General features: G+C 38.9%; 1 protein-coding gene across 4 annotated transcripts in view; it reads right to left on the reverse strand.

The window, feature by feature from the left end:
* tmem63c (transmembrane protein 63C) overlaps positions 1 to 20,691 on the reverse strand; it is a 35,691-nt gene continuing 15,000 nt past the window's right edge. For all 4 annotated transcript variants that reach the window (XM_044142390.1, XM_044142389.1, XM_044142391.1 and 1 more), the window contains 21 exons: positions 18,631 to 18,710; positions 17,758 to 17,845; positions 15,639 to 15,676; positions 14,435 to 14,577; positions 13,270 to 13,321; positions 13,060 to 13,168; positions 8,687 to 8,760; positions 8,497 to 8,577; positions 8,305 to 8,425; positions 8,027 to 8,160; positions 7,792 to 7,914; positions 5,608 to 5,761; positions 5,421 to 5,527; positions 4,755 to 4,841; positions 4,557 to 4,622; positions 3,682 to 3,844; positions 3,483 to 3,588; positions 2,331 to 2,498; positions 2,129 to 2,241; positions 1,969 to 2,043; positions 1 to 1,484 (listed from right to left, as the gene is read on the reverse strand). In XM_044142390.1, the coding sequence (XP_043998325.1) occupies positions 1,254 to 1,484; positions 1,969 to 2,043; positions 2,129 to 2,241; positions 2,331 to 2,498; positions 3,483 to 3,588; positions 3,682 to 3,844; positions 4,557 to 4,622; positions 4,755 to 4,841; positions 5,421 to 5,527; positions 5,608 to 5,761; positions 7,792 to 7,914; positions 8,027 to 8,160; positions 8,305 to 8,425; positions 8,497 to 8,577; positions 8,687 to 8,760; positions 13,060 to 13,168; positions 13,270 to 13,321; positions 14,435 to 14,577; positions 15,639 to 15,676; positions 17,758 to 17,845; positions 18,631 to 18,710 (2,313 nt within the window). In that variant the 3' untranslated portion in view covers positions 1 to 1,253. The remainder of the gene's footprint in view (positions 1,485 to 1,968; positions 2,044 to 2,128; positions 2,242 to 2,330; positions 2,499 to 3,482; positions 3,589 to 3,681; positions 3,845 to 4,556; positions 4,623 to 4,754; positions 4,842 to 5,420; positions 5,528 to 5,607; positions 5,762 to 7,791; positions 7,915 to 8,026; positions 8,161 to 8,304; positions 8,426 to 8,496; positions 8,578 to 8,686; positions 8,761 to 13,059; positions 13,169 to 13,269; positions 13,322 to 14,434; positions 14,578 to 15,638; positions 15,677 to 17,757; positions 17,846 to 18,630; positions 18,711 to 20,691) is intronic.

The raw sequence follows: 20,691 nt of genomic DNA on the forward strand, positions 1-20,691 counted from the left end.
TGTCTTAAATATCACAATTTTATTCATCAAATTAACCTAAAAACTTGAAATGTAAAGGTTTTTGTATAATGTATTGATATTGGTAATATTTCAGTAATGCTAGTATAACTCTTTACTGGGAAAGGTGTGCATAAGACTGACACCTGTCAACATAACACCTGTCAAGAACATGAATGGCTTCATAAATTTTTACGACTGTTGTCATAAAGTGTCATTCGGTAAATAATGACACTTTTAATGCAAAGCGGACACTTTTAAATGCCTTTTACTGCAAGTTTTAATTGAGCTTTGCACTAAAATTGTCATTATTTATTTATGTAAACATTTATGAAGAGTCATTCATGTTCATGACAGGTACTATGTCAGGTTTATGACTGTCAAATGTCAGTTTTATGGTAAATAAAGTTTTACCCAAATTTTTTTTTCATGATATTCAAATTAATTGGGAAGTTGCAATTTGATTCCCAAACTCTCTCCAAGAAAGTGAAAGCATAAAAAACTACTAGAGTAGGTACACAGTTTAAACAAAAGAAGTATTTTTTTTAATTAAGAAGGGAAAGCCAGGTACCCTCCACCTTTCAGAATAAAGCTTATACATGAACAGCACCAAAATACAGTAGCAAAAATAGCAACCTCATGTTGAGATAAATTATAATAAGCCTTAGGCTGTTTCTGCCTCTATGGCGAGACTGTACATATACTACAGTCCATCTGAGAGCGCCACCCTGCCCTCCCTCTGTCTGCGCTCTCACGGCAGATGGCTTCACAACTCGCTACCCTCAGCTTCAGCCTCACAGAGGAAGCACATATCACCTATGGCCGGACCTCACTGTCAGTCTGCCGGGGCAAGCCTGCTCACACCACCCACTGTGGTGGGAACTTTCCACTCCACTCGTGTTCCAGTTGCACAGCATGGAGCGTCTGTCTGATATTATCTCCAAGCCTGTTTCTTTCAACCTTTTTAACTTGCAAATGAAACCATATGGAATCAGGTTGATTTTTTTTTTTTTAAGTTATTTGTACGTTAGCTTGACCTTGACGTGTGTACGAGGCAGGTTAGGACAAAGTTTTGGCTAGCTGCTTTCTTTTTGAATGCTCTGTTTTAAATATTTCTGCTTTTGTTTTAGCTTCTTCATGCCCTCACATAAGATCTATCCTGTCTCAGTGTCTGACACGGGTAAATTAGAGTCCGAGGTCAGTGGTGAAGATGCGGCGTTGAATAATCTGGGAATTAGTTTAAGTGGGAGCTGCAGTCACTGGTAGCCTGTGGGGCTGTCCATCAGCGGGCTGGAGCAGCAGAGATCTGCAGGTTCTCGGAGCTCAGTCTCATGATTTTGGGTGTGTTCCTCTTCGGCCTCTGCTCCTGCCACCGGTCCGTGACCGGAACTCTGGGAGCTGGCCATGGCGCCGTAGCCGTGGTGAGCCGGAGAAGGCATCGGAGTTAAAGCCAGCTCCGGCTCCAGCAACACGGATGCAACAAACAGCTGAGGGAGAAAAAAAAAAAAAAAGAACAGCACAAAGATTATAAATATGTGCACAAATTCATTGGTGATTCAAAAGATTTCACATCTTAGCCTACATTTCATTTGCAGTGCATTTACATTTTCACCACACAAAACTAACACATGGTTAAAGTTGAAAATGTTCAGGGTCTCATATAATTGATTTTACAAAGCAGAATGGCAGATGTAGTTGTAGTAAAAGGTAATTCTACAAATTAAATACCAGGGGTCAAATATACACACTTATAGCAGCTAAAAAAAAGTTAAAACTTTACAACTGTGCCATATTTGTGCCACTGGCGCCATAAAACACATTGATGTTCGTTGTAATAAATTGTGAAAATGTTTATGGACCATGACAAATTTTTGCAGGTTGTTGACATCTAATGTCTAACATTTGTTCCTGTAATAATTATTTTAAAACATCACATGTCATGTAACATTAAAAACAAATGAAGTGCTTTACACTGGAGGTGGTGGTTGATGTCACTGTGCTCCGATCTGCGTCAGAGAACGTCTCTGCAGCTGGCTGATCAGACATCTGAGAAAAAAAAAAAAAAAAAGATAAGGAGCTCAAAAATACTTTTTATGCTGAAGTACATAGCAGTCACTAAATGAAGGCAGACCTGGTAGCTTGTTGACTTATCTGGAGTTTTCCGAAGCCATATACGGAAAAGACAGCAGGCAATACAGCAGATGAGTGATGCTAATGTAAACAAGCTGATGGGATGTATTGGACCTGTGAAAGTCCAAAACAAAAACAGGAATTACTTCAATGTACCTTAACAATTATTTGATAGAGAAGGTGAAACTTAAAAAAGAAAGCACCTAATCTGAGAACGGAGAAGAAGAGCAGCCAGAACATGCCGAGGATTGGAGCCACTATGACCTGGCTGGTCGCCGCTCTGTGGATCTTCTGGTTGAGCTTGGTGGGAACGTAAGCGTAGTAGATGTTGTATCGATCAACCATGTGCTTCAAAATCACATAGAGCAGACCTGGAAGGACAAGTGAGGTGGAATTACACCAGGTTATCTCATTTTGCAAAAAACAAAGTGGATGTCGTCCTTCCATTTTGTTGAAAAAGGAGAATTACGAAATGAACAACTAGCTAAAACTTTACAAGATTGACATGAATTTATATGAACAAATTTTGACAAAGTAAAAAAAAAAGGCCTGCATCAACATTAAACTTGAATGTTTCTTAAATAAGGAAGTAAATTAGTTTGAACAGTTTGTTACAATATACTTTCAACATCAACTGACTCAATATTTATTTCTTTGTCATTATTCACTTCAGAGTAAAGGAGTATGAATACAACATTTTATTCATTTTATTTAGGTTTTGTCAACCGTTACATAAACTCCCAACTAACTACAGTAAACTCAGTAAATTTTTAGATGTAAAAAAACAACAAGGGCTATAAGTATTTCAACCAAGTACCATACACTGCAACTTAAGATGTTTCTGTGAAGATGACTCATTCAGTTAGTTTAGGAACCTTTCTAACTCTAGATTTTTCACATTTCTGGGTTAAATGGCTCATCAAACAATTTAATTTTCCAGATGAGCTTAGAAAGACATCCAGAAAGCCAACACCAGCACAAAAGGTAGCCAAAAATGTCTGGCTCATGGAAAACCAATATTTCTGCACAACTGCTTGATCTGTGCATTTAACAATTTGTGTAAAACGGCGTGTATAGCTTTTGCAAAAGCAAAGTTTATTCTAAAAAAGTAGCTGGATCGGACAGCAAAAGTAAATAGAGGCTTGGTGAGTTCTGGGCTGACACAGGAGTGTAGTGGGCGTCTGGCTTGCAGCTCACTGTGTCTGGGTGTCTGAGACTACAGCAGCATAGTCACACAGTGCGTGTTAGGGGAGGCCTGCATATACACACTGAATAAGAGGGAGGATGGAGGAACTGAAACTGCTGAGAAAAGAGGGTTAGATGATGATACAAGAGGGTAATTGCATGTCACTCACCAAAGGGCGTAATGATGGGACACGTGATGCTGTAGGTCATGCTGACAGCAAAGATACACATGGTCCAGGCATACTCCAGGCCAAACTGGAACTCGTACGCTTGACTCTGCAGATATAAAAACGCTGAACTCATGAGATTTTATATGATATACTTACAAACAAAAGTTCACACTAAAACTAAAGAAATACTTCTGCTAACCCTCTTCAGGTGTATCCGCTCAGCCTGGGATTTGGCAAAGCAGAGCCGCAGTGCATATACTGTGAGCGCCGGGATTCGAAGCAACTCCATAGACGTTCCGATAAGACTCGATGTGATGACATAATTTACAAAGAATGCACCGTTGTCAGGAAGAAACACACACCTATAAAATAATAATAATAATAAACAAAAGATAAATGCTGTTTTAAAACAATGCTTACTAAAGTATTCATACCACCAAAACATTTCCACTTTACATCACACTGGTTTTATTGGGTTATTATGTGATAAACCAACAAAGGAGTGTGTAATAATAAAATAGTTAGGAGTAGGAGTCTAAATATTTCCAGGGTCTTCTAGAATGCCATCAACCTTAACCATACAACCAGAACTGCACTGGGATGATTCCGATAAAAGCATATTCATGTTTTAAAATGGTCAAGTCAAAGTTCAGAGCTATATTAAATTAAACATTTATGACTGGGATTAAAAATTGATGTTCAGAGATGCTGTCCATTCAATCACACTGATAGTTCAAACTGATTTGAGCCATTTTGAAAAAGAAAGAACTTTAAATGTGTAAAGCTGACATGGTCATACCCCAAAACACTTAAAGGTAATGATGACTTTACAAAGTATCGACTCAGGGAACTGATTATAAATGCATTCCATAATGTTGAAAACCGACAATTTTTAACCTCCATTTCAAAATCATCCACTACCTTGTTCCAGTCAGTCAGGTAAAATCCTATGAATGTACTCTCAGGTTTATGGATGCAGTGTGACAAGATGTAAAAACGTTCAGTCAATGTTAATACTTTTTCAAGGCACTTCAGTTTATTCTTTAAATTTGAATTTAAAAAAAGCAGCCTCACTGGAATTTGATCTCTTTTTCATCCAGAAAGTTGATGTCAAACAGCCAAGTGAAGAAGAGGTCAAGACTGCAAGAAATGCATAAAATCAGGACATAAGCAGACATGAAAACGTGAAATAAAAAATAGTGAAATATTTCTTTAAAAAAAAAAAATACATAAAAAAATTTGATAAATTTGTGATTTTTGTTGTAATTTTACCTGGACAGACCAAGTGAGGGGAGGATGATCACCATGAAGACCAGCAGCAAAAAACACTTGTGCATCGTCACTTGGTTCTCAACTGATCTGAGACATTACACCAGTGTACAATGAGTAAAAAATAAATAAAAGGCATAAATGATGAATGCATTTAGAAATGTACATTCAGCTCTGTTTACATGTTATAATTCTGTTAGATTCATTCTGCATTTTTCCCTCCAGTAAACAGTTGATTTGCATTCGCTCCTTCACATATCACGCCTGCACATAAACGTTTGTGTGGGCGGTTATGTAAAGAAACGGCGCTCATAGGTGCAGCATGAAGGTTTTCTCCTGACACGCGGTTGTTCTGCTCCTCTTTCAGCGAGTCCCCGTGCACGGAAAAACAAATGTAAAAAAATGGCACATGGTGACTACAGTGCATCTCATTATTTTCTCATGGAGATCTCTATGACAACCTGCCCAGAATAACAGTGAAGGCAGAGTGACAGTGAAAAGGAGGGAGAGAGTAGAAAAAAAACCAAGAGGGTAAAAGAAAGATAAATAATAAATGAAAGGAGTTGAAAAAACAAGCAGATACAGATGAAGGGCCTATTGGAAGAAGACAAGGAGCAGAAAGTCCAATTTAGAAGAGGAGAAAAAGAAAGTTGAGAGCAGGGTGAGTACCTGGTCCAGTGGGACTCGAAGAAGGCAGAGTAATAGACGATGAAAGGCAGGAGTACTGAGAAGACCCAGAGCAGGAAGGTTGGAAAGAACTGGGTGATGATCGGGCTCTGTGAAGGAGACAAGCGTGGTTATTCAACATGATCCAAGAAGTCTAAAATAAAGCTCTGAAGTACTTTAAAACACGGACCCTCAAACTTTCCACAGGCCGCGTGACATTGAACTTGTCCATGGTGTTCACGATGATGGCAGGAGTGGTGAAAAAGAAGAGCAGCAGGAAGAGGAGGATGTTGAGGAGGACGCATCGCAGCCACCAGCGAGAGCCGCAGACAGCCAGGTTTTCCCTGGAGATGTAAAGATGTAGAGGTTTAGTTTGAGAGAAACGGCAGAAATGTTGACTCTTTTCCTAAATAACCAGCTTAATTTCAAAGATGTTTTGGAAGCACAGCTCAGCATTGGTCCTATCACATTCATAGACATTATATTTACTACCTCCTTAAATCATCTTTATGACTGTGCATCTAAAAAGACAGTTTTCCAAATCCAAAGACTGGCAGCGGAGATGATCGCATTTCAGATGATTCACTTTTCTTTCCCAGAGTCCCAAATATGCCAAAAATGTCAGCTCTGATTATGGGGTAATGTCTCCAAATTGCGTGAGAGAGACACTGAAAATTAGGTGTTAGACTTAAGAACTGTGTTGTTGTGGTTTTCCTTTGAGTGCTCCAGTTTCTTCCCACAGTGAGAAGACATGCAGGTTGGATTATTACATCTGCTGTGCTGCGACTGAGTTTACGTCGTGAAGGGTTTATACGGTTCGTACTGTCCCAGTATAAAAGAACGGTGCATGGCGACTACACTGCCATGTGCTGAGAGTTGAACACAATAAAAAGGTTACAGAGAACAGATGAAGGCAGATAAAAGGATAAAGTGTGATCTGTAAACCTTGGTGATGCAGATCTTGGTAATATTGATGTGGGATGCTGGCAACTCTGTCTTCTACCAACAGCTGAAATTAAATCTTTTTGACCTCCTGTTTATTTTTTTGTTTGGGTTTTATCTGACATAACAACATAAAAATGTCAGTGCATTTGATTAGGATTTTATGTCACAGATCAGAGGCCAGCCATGCTTTCCATTCAAAAAGCCACGACTGCCCCTGCTGCTAGAAGATAAAACTTGCCTAAAACTGATTTTTTTATACACAAAATGTTTCATTATGAAATCTATCAAAAATGAAACATACATTTATTTCTATTTTCAAATTTAGAACAAAATGAATCAACTATTACATAAAAAATGTAGAATGAGGTGAGCCATTTATATAAATATAGGAGATTAAGAAAGATAAGTAGCATAGTTTGATCAACTATGTAAAGACAGCGGTTTTCGGAAAATACTGTAGATCACACTCAGTTGGGTTGAATTTGAACGTTTCAAGTTGTCCTTGTGGAAAGTGAGCCTCCAACCCAGTCTCAAGTCTCTAGCAACCTCTAACAGGTTTTCTCACAGGATTGCCCTATATTTAGCTCCATCCGTCTACTGAATCATCCTGATCAAGTGGCCTAGGCTTGCTGAAGAAGTCTATTACCACATGATGCTGCCACCAACCTCTTTTAAGATATGAATAGTGTGTTCATTCAAGTTGAGGTACTGAATTAGTTTTCTGCTACACATATAATTTTGCATGTAGTCTACAAAGTTTATATTTAGTGCCAGAGCAACTTCTCCCACATATTTGTTGTGGATTAAAACCTTAAGTGGGATTTCTTATAGCTTTCTTTCTACTGCGGCTTTTAAATTCAAAGTCAGTTTTATAGAGTTGTAAGGAGATTATTCCACCCGAGTTGTGGATCACTGAAGCATTCTTGGTTACTTCTCTATTTACTGCTCAATTTAGCCATTTTAGGTGGATATCCATGTGGTAAGGTTGCAATTTTCAGATAATGGGTTGAACAGCATTCTCTAACAGATGTTTAAAGCTTCAGATTTAGTTTTATAACCTAACTCTGCTTTTATTTTCTACACAGCTTTCTCTATGATTTGCCTGTGGTGTTTCTTTATTCTCGTGATGCCGTTTCTTCACTAAAACACATCTGAACTCTTTTCTGAAGAGCTGTATTTATACCAAGATTGATTTACACACACACACACAGGTGGACACTACCAAGCAGGAGAAGTTTTTTTTATATATATATATATATAAACTCTTCAAGGTTTTTATAAAAAACTTCCTCTGATTGAAGTTTTTACACAAAAACTTCAAGGAAAAGCTTTGTTGGGCTGTCACATAAAATCTCCATAGAATACAAGTAGTTTGAGGTTGCAACTTGAGGCTTTGTGAAAAACTGTGTTTTGTATTTCTGATACAAACCAGATGATGTCACTTGGAGCAGGTGCATAGCTGACGCCCCACCTCTGTGACTGCACCACAGTAGTGATGCTGGACTGCTGGGGTCTGCTGCGGCAACGCACGCGACTGTAGTCCTTCACAATGCTGGAAAACAAATGAAGACTTCATGATTCACAGCAACAGTAAGGAGAGCCTGAACATTGCAATCCCTCCCCGCTAATGAGAGGAGCTCTGGGTCATACTGCTGATTACTCACACAGCTGTCATCCTCTCGTCTCTGAGAGTCACAAAGGCTATGCCCAGCCTCTTCATGGTGATCCGCTGCTTCTCTGCATTAAACTCATCTGTGCACTTCTCCTCTAATTCGCTGTAGTACTGTTCTGCATCCACCTGTAGAAAATAATACTTCAAACTTCAGAAAGCTTTTTACCATGTTTAGCAATCCTAAGGCTTATGCTTTTGCATTGCAGTGCCATCCAGTGGTAAAACTCTTCCTATGCAATGGAGAGTACAATTAATGTTCATCCAGCCTACCTTTTCAAAACCACATATGTCACCACAGAATATCTGAGCACAAGGATGGGTCGTGATCATGACCTTCCCATCTTTTTGGGCCTTTGTTGCGAAATACAGCCTGCCTTTCATTGCTTTGCGCCTGCAGGACACACAGAAAGTGTTACTCCACTTTCAAGTGATGCCATCTGAGTCGAGGAAAGTTGACTGTACCTTTCTAAGTCCAGCTTCATCAGTTTGTGAACATCAAAGCAGAAGCGGATGTCGGTGACTGTGCAGCTGGGGTAGGCCTCGCTGGTGGGTGAAGGTTTAAAATGGATTATTCCTTCTGGAGAGCTAACTGATAAACATAATAAAGGATTTAAATTGACCTAACAAGAAACTAGAGAAGAAAAATGAGTACTGGAAGTGCTTGGTGATGAGTCCTGGGTCTGAGATCTCTCTGGGAATGGAGGTGATCATCAGAGTCCTGGAACCCTGCAACATAAAACACACATCCAATTTAGCTATTTTGGTGTAAATGTTCCATAAAAACTATATTTCGTACAGAGAATTAAAATGTTGCCATACATAAATTCTTCTAAGAGTATACATTGTTATATTTAAAGAAAACTATAAAAATAGAGCTGTACTGCAAAATAGCATTCATAAACTTATATATTCTTTTCTAATTGAAATTCAAACATTTGTATTACCTTACTTCATGAACTGTTTAGTTTATGACGGTCTTTGAGAAGATTTGTATCTGAGGAAAAGTTTCTCTCTCAGCTACCAACTCAAGACTATTTAAGCTGTGAAATGTCTGAGGTTCTAAAGTTCTTACACTGCTTCCCTGTAGCTCAGAGAATAGTCTTTAAAATACTTTTGTTAGTTTATAAATTACTGAACGACATAGCACCGAAATGCATTCAAGACGTTGTTGTTGTATCAACCTTCCAGACCCTCTTCGGTCTTCTGGTTCTATTCTGCTCTGCATGCCCAGAACCAGAACTAAACATTCAGCTTCTATCCATCCATCCATTTTCTATACACCCTTTGTCCCTAATGGGGTCGGGAGGGTCACTGGTGCCTATCCCCAGCTAACGTTCCGGGCGAGAGGCGGGGTTCACCCTGGACAGGTCGCCAGTCTGTCGCAGGGCAACATTCAGCTTCTATGTACCATAAATCTGGAACAAATTGCCAGAAAACAGCTGAAACACTGAGTTTCTTTAAATCAAGGCTAGAACCCCACTTGTTTAGAGTCGGTGGAAAATTTATGGACATATTTTATGTGTATTAATGATTTTGATAGTGGATTTTGATAAAATGAAGTGATGATTTTGATAATGGATTTTGATAAAATGAAGTGTTTATTTCTTGTTTCCCCATTGGTGTCTACACTACGTTTTTATGGTGTATAGGACTTTGAAATTCCTTGTTGCTGAAATTTTCTGCACAAATAAACTTGAACTTGAGAGATTTCTTGCCAAGTTCAAATTACTCCTCTTCATCTCAGTGAGTATAAAATCTGGGCTTTGACTTATTATTTCAATCAGTTGTGGGTGGATTTTGGGTCATTGTCATTTTACATGGCCCTGTTCTGCTTCATGCTGGTTTTGTTGTTTAGAGATGATGTTCAGTTTTTCTCAAGCACTCTCCGATACTGTGAGGAGATCAAGGTGGAGTATGTGATGGTGAGCTGGTCAGATCCTGCTTCCTGCTTCACAGCAGGAGCTTAGTTGTTTACATTTATATGCATCACAACCAGCTGTGAGATTATCTGGTTTAAGACAAAAGAAACATTTATTCTCAGACTTTGTCAAAGGTAAAACAGAAAAAACAAAGCCATTAGAAACCATCACACTTCTGGCTTCATCTGGATGAAATCAAAGCTACTGAGGGCGATTTGATGAGCCAAAAAAAAAAAAACTCACCTGCAAGAATCACTGCTTCTTTTAAAGATGTTACCTTTTGCTCATTTAGATAAACCACTATTTGATCAGTCTATCTGAACATCAACTCTTGGAGAGAATCAACATCTTTCACTTTGGTGAAAACGCTTCCAGAAACCCTCTGGCACTAATGCATACGCTCTCAAAATGGCAACTTTCATTTTGCTGCATGACAAACTATCCTTAGCAAATAACACAGCACAAGTTTATTGAGCCTGTTAGTTTAGATCATGTGACAAACTCAAGGCTCACTGGTCAAATCCGGCCACATAAATAGAACTTCAAGACAGCAGGTATGTGCTTAAATATTAAATATTATTTTACATAAAATCAAATAAGTTTTATACTTATACTAATCAAATGGATGTGAAAATATTTTAATCCTGAGGAGTCCCTGGGGAAGACCCAGGACATGCTGGAGGGACTATGTCTCTCGGAACACCTTGGGATTCCCCCGAAGGAGCTGGAAGAAGTGGCTGGGGAGAGGGAAGTCTGGGCCTCCCTTCTGAAGCTGCTACCCCCGCAACCTGACCCCGGATAAGCGGAAGAAGATGGAGATTTAATTTTAAGATGTACTCATTGAATTGCAGAGAAGGCCAAAATATTTTAACAGTTTGCTAAGTAGTTTTATCCACACAACTGGTAGAATGCATTTAAGGACATTCAGGATCCTGATATGGAAATGAAAAGGAATGCGAGACCTCCTGTTTAGATTGAATTACCACCCTCACGTCTTGTGGCTAGTTTAAGGCCATTCCAATTCATTCAAAAACTCCAAAATAACTTTCAACTCCTATCTCACGGAACACTGGAACTAACGAAATGCATTTACTGACGTCAAACATTCTCTCTAAGGTTGCCAAACCTTCATTAAAGGAAGAGAAACTGAGAATTTTCTTAGTTCTGGTTCACGAAGTTTTATAGTTGTTTTAGCTTCATGCCACTTCAACTCCAACTCTCTTCAAAACTGGAACTATCATTCTCTTTCTTCTTTCTCCAAGTAAAATCGGGCCAACCTTAGCTTTAACTGTGCATTTAACCAGGAACCCACTGATGACTCCACAGAGAACAGATCGTAACGTGACTGAGTGATCGGTTAACCCTCCTCATTCACACTCCTGGCAGAAGTTTTACTCTCAACCACAGGTTCATGTGCCCTCCCCGAGGCAGGCACAGAGGGATCTCCATCCTCTGCATTAACCCAAGATCTTTCCTCAACATCAGGGTAGATAAAGACCACATTGTGACAATAAAAGTTCAGCAACTATAATTCACGCTCAAATCTGTTTTCCTGCATTCATCCAGCTTGCCACAAACTAATTCAGGTCAAATGATACCTTGTTTACTTGAACCAGAAAACAATGGTTTTACAGAGCCACAATAATTAACGCTCATTATGATTTGTCAGCCAAAATTAAAAAAAGAAAGGAGACCACACGGACCAATTCAAACATAGGACTGTTGGATCCATCCCCTCTATCCTACCACACCAATAACCAATTTACCTCAGAAAGCAAAAAAGGACACAAAGCAAACTGGATTACTCATCCCACCACGAGTGGTTCTAAAAGCATTTTCATTCAAAAGATCCTGGACGAGCCCCCACTTGTTACATCTCCAGATGCTATCCAGCAGATGAGGGAATGTAACAATAAATAATATTTTGGGAAGAATAAAAAGGCAGAAGGAATGTAGCAAAAATAAGAGTTTAGTAATAAAAATAACGACTTGAGCTTCTTGAAATGAGAAATGGGTTAACACCCTTACTCCTCGAACTAGAGTAAAATCAGTTTCAACAATATTCATAGAACATAGATTAAATCATTAAACCAAACAAAGGCTGCCTCTGAACAAAAACGGAGCAATCATCAATACTCAGCAGGAACAGAAACATAACCTTCCTATCAAAAGGAGTAGACAGAAACATCTTCTTAGAAAGAGTAGACAAGCACAATACGCACTCCTTCCTGGTCACCAACAAGAACTCCCCACCATGGAGTAACATAAAAAAAACAAAAAAAAAAACAGGAGGTGCTTGGTAAAATCAGAACCTGAAAGGGTTTAGAAATCTATGAAGCAGGTCTATGTTGGAGCTAGATCTGACCCTCTCTGTAGTTTTCTCAGAGTTTAAAGGTGGCTTGTTCTGCTTTATTGAACAGGTTTGGACAAAATTACTCCTAGATAATGAGATTTTAGTCTGGTCAGTTCTGCTGATTTTGAACTCATTTCACAATGAGCTGTTTTGAGCCCTCTTGTCCCTTTACATCCAAATAAGATGTTATTGGCCAGGACCGCCAAGTCAATGTCTACACTTGCACATGAAAATGGCTGCAAACAGATGCACAATAACACATGTACACCTAGATGTCTCTACCTGCAACATGCAAACTTCAGACAGAAAATTCCACCTTGTGAGAAGCATTGACCGCCTTTTTGTGATTACACCAACAGCTGTTTGCATGCTATCATTAGATAAAGGGCAAGATTGACCACTAAATAGTGAATGATGGGGAGAGAAAGAAAAGAAAATTTAAAGTAAAAAAATAATAACTTTAATTCTTGATTTAGTTTTTTCTTGACATCGATTGTTCTTGTAATCTCTAATTTGAGTGTACATTTATGTTGATTCCAAATATATCCTGAGAAATATACATAATATTTACTTTAGGCTAATTTTAAAACAATATAAAACTAAATGTTTTACATAACATAAGTTAATATCTCAGATTACATTGAAAGCAAGCTAAGGCTATCTTTTCCATTTAGGTAGGTGTAAAATACAAATGAAGGTACAGAGGGGAAATGTTTTTCTTGTAGGGATTGATGTGATGTGATGCTGACAGACCTTTTCATCATCTCTGTGTTCCAGCCTTGCAGAGTGGTGAGCCATGGACAGCAGAGTGATGATAAAGTACACCAGAGCAAAGACGCTGTGCAGCCAAAGAAAACTGTCCCTTTGAAGCACACAAAAAACACAATAACAGTTATAGCCATTTTTAAATACCTCTGGTTTGTTTCATGAGGTGTGATGTGATCCATGTTGTCTCTCACTTACTTTGCGCTAACATTAGCGAGTGTTGTTCTTCCAAAGTCTTCGGGACTGTCTCCTGTAGAAATAATGCCACATGACATACATTTCAATTTTGTCATAGCTTCAAAGGGAAATCCCACCACTCTAGAGGGCGAGGCGCAATTAAAGCAAACTCATGTTCAGATATGTGAATTTTACACAATGTCCTCACATGTCAGCCATGTCTGGTTTAATCTGGGCCAACCTTTGTTTGCCACTGCCATGGCAGCCTGCGTTAGTTTATTTAACAGAGGGTGACACATCAGTCCATAAGATGACGGCTAGTAGAAACCAGCTCAGTTCCCCACAGAACCCATAAAAGGTCCCTGCCTTCATCCTGTTGTGCTTCCTACTAAATAAACACACAGCTGCCAGAAAGGGTTTCTGTTGCTATTTAGCAGCTGGTTATACACTTCAGCCTCCTCCTAACACCTGCCTGTGTGGACCAGTAGGAAATGAAGCAGTTTCTATTCTAGCCCGGGTTGCCTTCTCACCAGTATGTCAAAAACCTTAGATTACATGTAAAGCAGGATCTTTATTTTAAGGCTTAATCCTCACTTTAACTTTTCCACATTTTGTCCTGTTACAACCACAAGCTGACATGTATTTTACTGGGATTTTATGTGATAAGACACAAAATAGCCCCCAATTCTGAAGAGGAAGGAAGTAGATACATGGTTATCAAATTTTCCTTCAATCTTCTGAGTCAGCCATGTCACTGCAATTATGTTTTAGGGGGAACTCGCATGTAGAAACTGGAATTTATGCTAGTAAAAAGATAACGTTCAGTGAAATTTAATGGAGAGGACCTTTTAACAACAATTTTGCCAAAAAAAGTTGAATTTAGGTTTGAGCTTTTGACTCATTCTTATACATGGATATACTTTAATCAGAATCTGCCCATTGCTGCTCTAGCTATACATTTGCAGTTAAAAAGAAACCCCTCCACCCTTAGTCTCAAGTCTTTTTTCATTCTTTATCAGGTTTTCCTCTAGGGTTTCCCTGCATTTAACTTCATCCACCTTCCCATTAACTCTGACCAGCTGCTGAAGAATTCCCACAGCTGCTACGTCAATGTTTTATGGTGGGAATGGTGCGTGTAGGGTGATGTACAGCGTTCCTTGCATAATTGCCTAACAGCCCATCGTACCCTGGAGGTTCCCGGAAAAGTTGACCGGCAGGATTACAGCCAAGGAGAGCAGGGAAACCACCGTCATGAGCAGCATTATGTGGCGCTGGAAGGACAGGTATGTGACTGCATCGATGCCACATTTACTGCGGATCTCCTCGTCCCTGCACACATAAAATATATGGATGAAACGCTAATCCTAAATATAAATATATATCTTCAGAACTGAAAGCAAGTTCTTGAAACTGTTTCTGAGTTAAAGATGAAGTTCGCATATAGCCAAATTCATGTGTCAAGGGTAAAAAAAAATATATACAATTAGTTTACAGTCCAGGTTTTACAAATGAGTAAAGGATTGTTTTTCAGCTCAATCTAAGGTTTTTCTTAAGATTGACACATTTCACAGACAAATAAAATAAAGTTTCTTTGTCATCAGGTATTTGCATTTGTCGTAATTTGGTATTATAAGACCACAAACACCCAACAACTCTTACTCAGACTTGGGCTGAGAAAACAATCAACCCGCATTAAAAACATAAAAATAAAAATAATAATGAAAAAAACCTGTTTTACGGTTTGCATTTAAAAAAAATCCAGCTATTTTGTTTGCTCCAATAAAATCTTGGATGTTGTAGTATTATTATTTGAGCAGATACAACAAATGTCACACAATGTTTTACATAAGAATAAAAAATAGGGCCTGCAAGTGCTTTTTATTTGACTATTTTGGTCCTCAGGACAAAAACAACAAGTTTAATCTAAGTTTAGTGCTTGATAAACATGAAATCTGCAGCTTCAAAGTCAATATGAGTAAAACATTGGTTATAATATTAAAGTTAAAACATAGAGATTCCTGGGCAGGAAGTTCAGGAAGAAGAGGTAAGCACTGTGTTCTGGTTTGAATGCAGCCCACACATTGTGAGCTTTCAGGGTGGGTTTGCTTTTCCCTAGAGATCCCTGGGTGAGCCGTTGACATGTGAGCTAAAAACAGCAGCACCCAAATGCCACCATAATACTATGGAAACCATGGATACCATTAAAAGAACCATTTTACAGGCTAAAACAGCCATGTGCTGTCAGCCTTGAGTTAATGCAAACATCCAGCAGAAAGCCACATAAACTCAGCCAGGGTTTCCGAGCTAGACTTTACGTTGGATGGTGACATCAGCTGAGATTAGAGGGGTATGAAAATAATTTCAGAACAAACTTCTGTGTCTTAACTTACTTCATATGGTAAAGAGATGAAAGCCACGAGCAGAAGCCCTGGAATAAGAAGAGAATAACAAAACAGATGATAAACAACACGCTACATGTGGCAACATGCGGGGAATCTGCATGGCATGAGGTCTGCAGGGTGGCAAGGAGATTTAATGGGTCTAGGCTGGCGCTGTAATCGGTTTACTGCCGCCTCGGCTCTGTGTGGGCACAAGCCTCTGACTCCTGTCTGATTCTTCGACTTACAGTGTTATAAACAGGCAGGGAGTGACTTCAGTCTGTCACACAGGTGTCACGGGGAGTCATAGACAGTTCGGCTGAGTCATGATCCAAACAGTTGGGGCCACGCCATCTTGGGCAAACCGGGCCTCATTATGAAAAACTCAGCATGCAGCAGTTTTTAGGCTTGAAAATAGATTCCGCAAATTAACAGTGACACATTGGTTTACTGTAAATAAACCTGAGACTGGTCGTCTGTGCAGTATCTTTCGTATTGGTAATGATAGTATTTCTAAAAAATATTGTGCAGGGTGATAATGGCTGGACTCCACCAGTCTCCCCCTCATTCTATCACATTTGTTTACACTAATTATAGTTTTACTGACTCAAAGATAGTGGTGCAGTAGGAAAACAGGCCTTTACTACCTTATAAGCATCAACTTGCAGCTATACTTTCACACTCGTGATGGTCTGACAGCGTTCAATTTGTCATTGGATGGTGTCCATGACCTTCTGCCAACTAACACAAGTTCATGGAAGAGTGAGGACATATATTTTTTTAACCTGCATTTGTACAATTTAAATTCTAAAACACTAAATAGATGGTCAAATGTGCAGTGATTCAAAGATGGAAACTGTCCAGAATTGTGGTTCCATGTTTTAAAACACTATGCATGCTGGATAAAAAGTAATTAGAAGCTTATTTGAGCAATTAGAAACCTCTAGAACTTATATTTAATAAAAAATAACTGTTCTTTTATTTTTCATTGCTTCCCAGTTCATTGTAGCAGATGGCTGCTCATACTGAGCCAGGTTCAGGTTCTTCTGGAGGTTTCTTCCTGTTAACAGGAAGCTTTTTAAATCCAGATTACACCAATTCCTTTTGTTCATTAGTGAACAAAAAGAATGATAAAGATGAAGGAACAGACAGAACAGGAAGAAAGTTGTGGAGAAGTTTAAAGCCGGGTTAGGTTAAAAATGTTATCCCAGGATTTATACATTTCAGCACCCAACAAAAAGGAGGAACCACTTCCTGTTAGATAAGATCAAATTTTTGACCTACATGCAAAATGCTGTAGGTGAAAACTAACACTATAAATCAACCTTAGAATATCATCCCCACTGTTAAACATGGTGGAGGTACCGTAATGCTGTGTGGATGCTTTTCTTCAACAGTGACAGGGAAGACGACAGGGGTTGATTTGTAAGATAAATGGTACTAAATGAAGGAATGCGCTGGAGTCAAAATCCAGCTGGAAAACAGCCCAAAATATGCAGCTAGTGCTACAATGTACCGGTGAAATCTAAGCACATTCATGTGTTAGAATGGAAAAGGTTTAGAGAAATTTTTTTTGAGAATTTTTGGGAAGACGTAAAAGTTGATGTTGAAAGAAATCTAGATGTGAAAAGCTGATGGAGACAGGTTCCATGTGACCCGCATCTCTAGTCATACTGGAATGTGTGATCATGGAGTTTTTACTAGTTTTAACAAGAAACACACTTTGGAAAATATTAAAGTTCTTATTGCTTCAAAATGATGCAGTTCTTATTGTTCGTGTCTCTCATAAAATCCACATAAAAACATTTAAGTTGAGGGATTTTGCCATAAAAATAATTTTAAATAGAAACACTTTAAACATACACACGCACACTTTTTGCTGTGCTGCTGAACTAAATCTGTGTTTATATTGGTTTTATATTGTTCCTGTTATTAATGAAACAAAGAAAAGTGTAAAACAAACAAAACAAAGCCTTCATTTAGCCATCCAGCAATAACTTTTTAGATGGTAATCATGGCCTCTCTTGTTACCATGAAAAAGCTTTCCAATAATCTTAAATAAATGATTATTGGAATCATTCATGGGCCGTTTGGTTTTAGCTTCATCATGGTCAATGGCTCTAAAACTCACCATGTCCTTTGTCTCAGAGTCGGAGGGGCTGGACTCTGAGGGAGATTTTTCTTTTTCACTCGGTTCTCCATAAAACAGGGATGTAAGACTAAGGGGGACAAGGGGAAACAAAATTACATTTTCAACTGTCACTTATGATCCATCATTGCCCCAAATAAACAAACATTAGGTGCCATGGGCTTTGGAGTCTGGAGGGCATCAAAAACAAGCATGTGACAAAGTGGATATCAATCCTTAGACTTCACCACTGACTATTCAGCTGGATGTCAAATTAGGCAGCATGATTCAATTACATTAAAGGAAGGGCTGCTTGGCAAAATGCACAGATTCTGCCTGCCTGCTCGAACTGTGAAGCGTCTACCGGTCAGGCAGGATTAATCAAGTCCACAATGTAGGGTGCTGAATGAGCAAGAAAACCCACAGAGCAGATTTACTTCACAACTTTAAATCATCCTCCAAATACTGACTGAACAGTGGGAACACTGCATGTCGATCACCTCATTCTGGTAAAAATAATCCTGGGAATGTTTAATATTACCAATTAAAAGAGAATAAATAAAATATAAAAATGCATTTAATTCCCACTTACAGTGAAGAAACACAAAAGATGAATATACAGCTAAAAGATACTACTTCTTCTTCAGTACCCCCTTATTTGGAAGACTCCAAAGCACCTTATTCTAAAATGTAGCGTAGTAAAGGACTAGTAAAGTAAAGGACAGTGTAGTAAAGGACTGCGTGTGCCATTTTTGTCTGGCAGCAGAGGGAGCCATTCTACTGAGCATAATTTCTCCCATCTTGAACATTTGGACGAGCCTCAGGCTGCAGAGTATATCAGATTTTTCTGATTAGGGCGGTGAATGAGGGATTTACCTGTCATTCTCCATAACCAGAGCCAAACGACCGTAGTCCCACGCAGCCTTCCTCAGACAAGAAAAGATGAGCAATAACAACTGCAACACAAAAAACGGAAATGATTTCAGAGCTTCTGGGAAATCAGATATCCTCAGTCAAACACTCTGTTCTTATAAGCTATGGCTTAAGTGTCTCCATAACGTTTGACCAAGGAGCTGCCTCCAAAATCTCCATCATACTTTCAGGAAATACAAACATTTGACATGTTGCAGCAACAAAGATCCATCCTCTTTTTCCTTGTACTTTCTCATGTGCGGTTGTCTTGGAAACTATCAGAACCGGGTCAGCATGAACGCATGAACACATGCCATGCAACTATGTCAGATCAGAGTGGTCAGCTGCAAAAAATAAACCTGGATAACCTCAAATGGATGTCAAGCAGTTTGTCTCAAGTAGGTTTAAAAAAACAAAACCTATTCACTCAGTACAGTTGAAAACTGGAGTTAAGTGGTATCCACGGACATTACTGAAAGGTCATGGATGAACGATGACGAATGCAAATTGAGTAAAAGTGCTGATGATCTTTTGATTTTAATGGCAGCATTAAATCATCTCCTCTTCTGAGCCTATTTAGGCAGCTGTGTTAATGGAGAAAAGCGCCCATAAATGTTGAATGATTCAATCTTTAAGCAATGAAAACACGGCACAGGCCCCTGGATGAATGATGGGCAAACGTTTATCCTCATAGTACTTTTCTCCTCCCTCATCATTAAACATTTTCCTGTTTCGAAGTGTGGTTCTCCTCTATAACTCCAGCACATATTTTATTCAGTGTGATGATGGGATAAACGCCGAGGCGTCCTCCTGTCACCTGGAGGGAAACACACTTTGACTCATGCCCGTCATTAGGAGAGAGCGTTCGAACCCTCTCTGTTGGCTCGACAACCCAGCAGTCATAAAATGAGCCAATTAAAAGATGGAGGCTGCTGATCGAGAGTGGAGATCAAGACTGACGAGGCCTGACAGTGGAAAAGAGCTGGCCGACAGCTCCAAGTGGAAGTCTATTATTATCTGGAAAGCTGCAACAGAAACAGCACACCCGTGTTTGTAAATAATGCACAAACTCTATCCTCAAAAGTATATTTAACTTGACATGTGTGGCAAGAATGTGATGTATTTGCATTTTTGTTTATCGACATGATTATGGGGACCAAAATCTCAGATCAAATTGAGTAGAACTGGGTTAAAATTAGGAACTCTTTTGTTGTAAACCTAAACTTTCTCACATGAAAGTTTAGGTGAGAAACCAAACTTTCAATTTTGCATAAAATTTTGCGGGATTTTATGCAAAATTACAACAAAAAAGTAGGACGTATTTGTAAGTTGAAAGGCTAGCGGGTGCATAGTTACAGAATGTAAATGCATGCCTCTCATGCATGCATTTACATTCAGTCTTTCTGAATCAATACTTTGTAGAAAAAGCTTTTTTTCATAGAATTACAATTAATCTTTTGGGGTTTGTTTCTGCAGTTTTGGATATTTAGAGACTCAAATAAAAATGTGAGGTCCATTCGTCTCTGCAAAGTAGTTGAGTTTGGACATATAGTTTTGCCACAATCCTCAACTGGACTTTGACTGGGCCATTCTAGCACGTGAATGTACTTAAAGCCACTCTGTTGTAGCTTTAACTACATCTTTAAGGCTGTTATCCTGCTGTGCTGGAAGACAAATTTCTGCTAAGGTCTCTTTTGCACCCTATAAAGCTCTTTCTTCCTGGATTTTCCTTCCACTTTACTTGTTTGCAGTCACATAAAATATATATTAACGTTTTAATTGCAACATGATCAAATGTTGAAGTTCTGGGGGTGTGAATACTTTACAAAGCACTGTAGCCCTGGGACATAAGTCTTATTTCTGTATTTGAAACTAGAGACATGAATCATATTGAAAATATGCACAATGTTAAAACTGCAATGGACCGTTAGGAAATGCAATATTTGTTTTCTATTATATTCCAAAAGTGTTGGGTGGAGCCTCACTGCAGACATGATTTCGTCCAAGTTGCTAAAGGTCACAGAG

This window comes from Gambusia affinis, linkage group LG16 (genome assembly GCF_019740435.1).
Source record: "Gambusia affinis linkage group LG16, SWU_Gaff_1.0, whole genome shotgun sequence".
NCBI lineage: Eukaryota > Metazoa > Chordata > Actinopteri > Cyprinodontiformes > Poeciliidae > Gambusia > Gambusia affinis.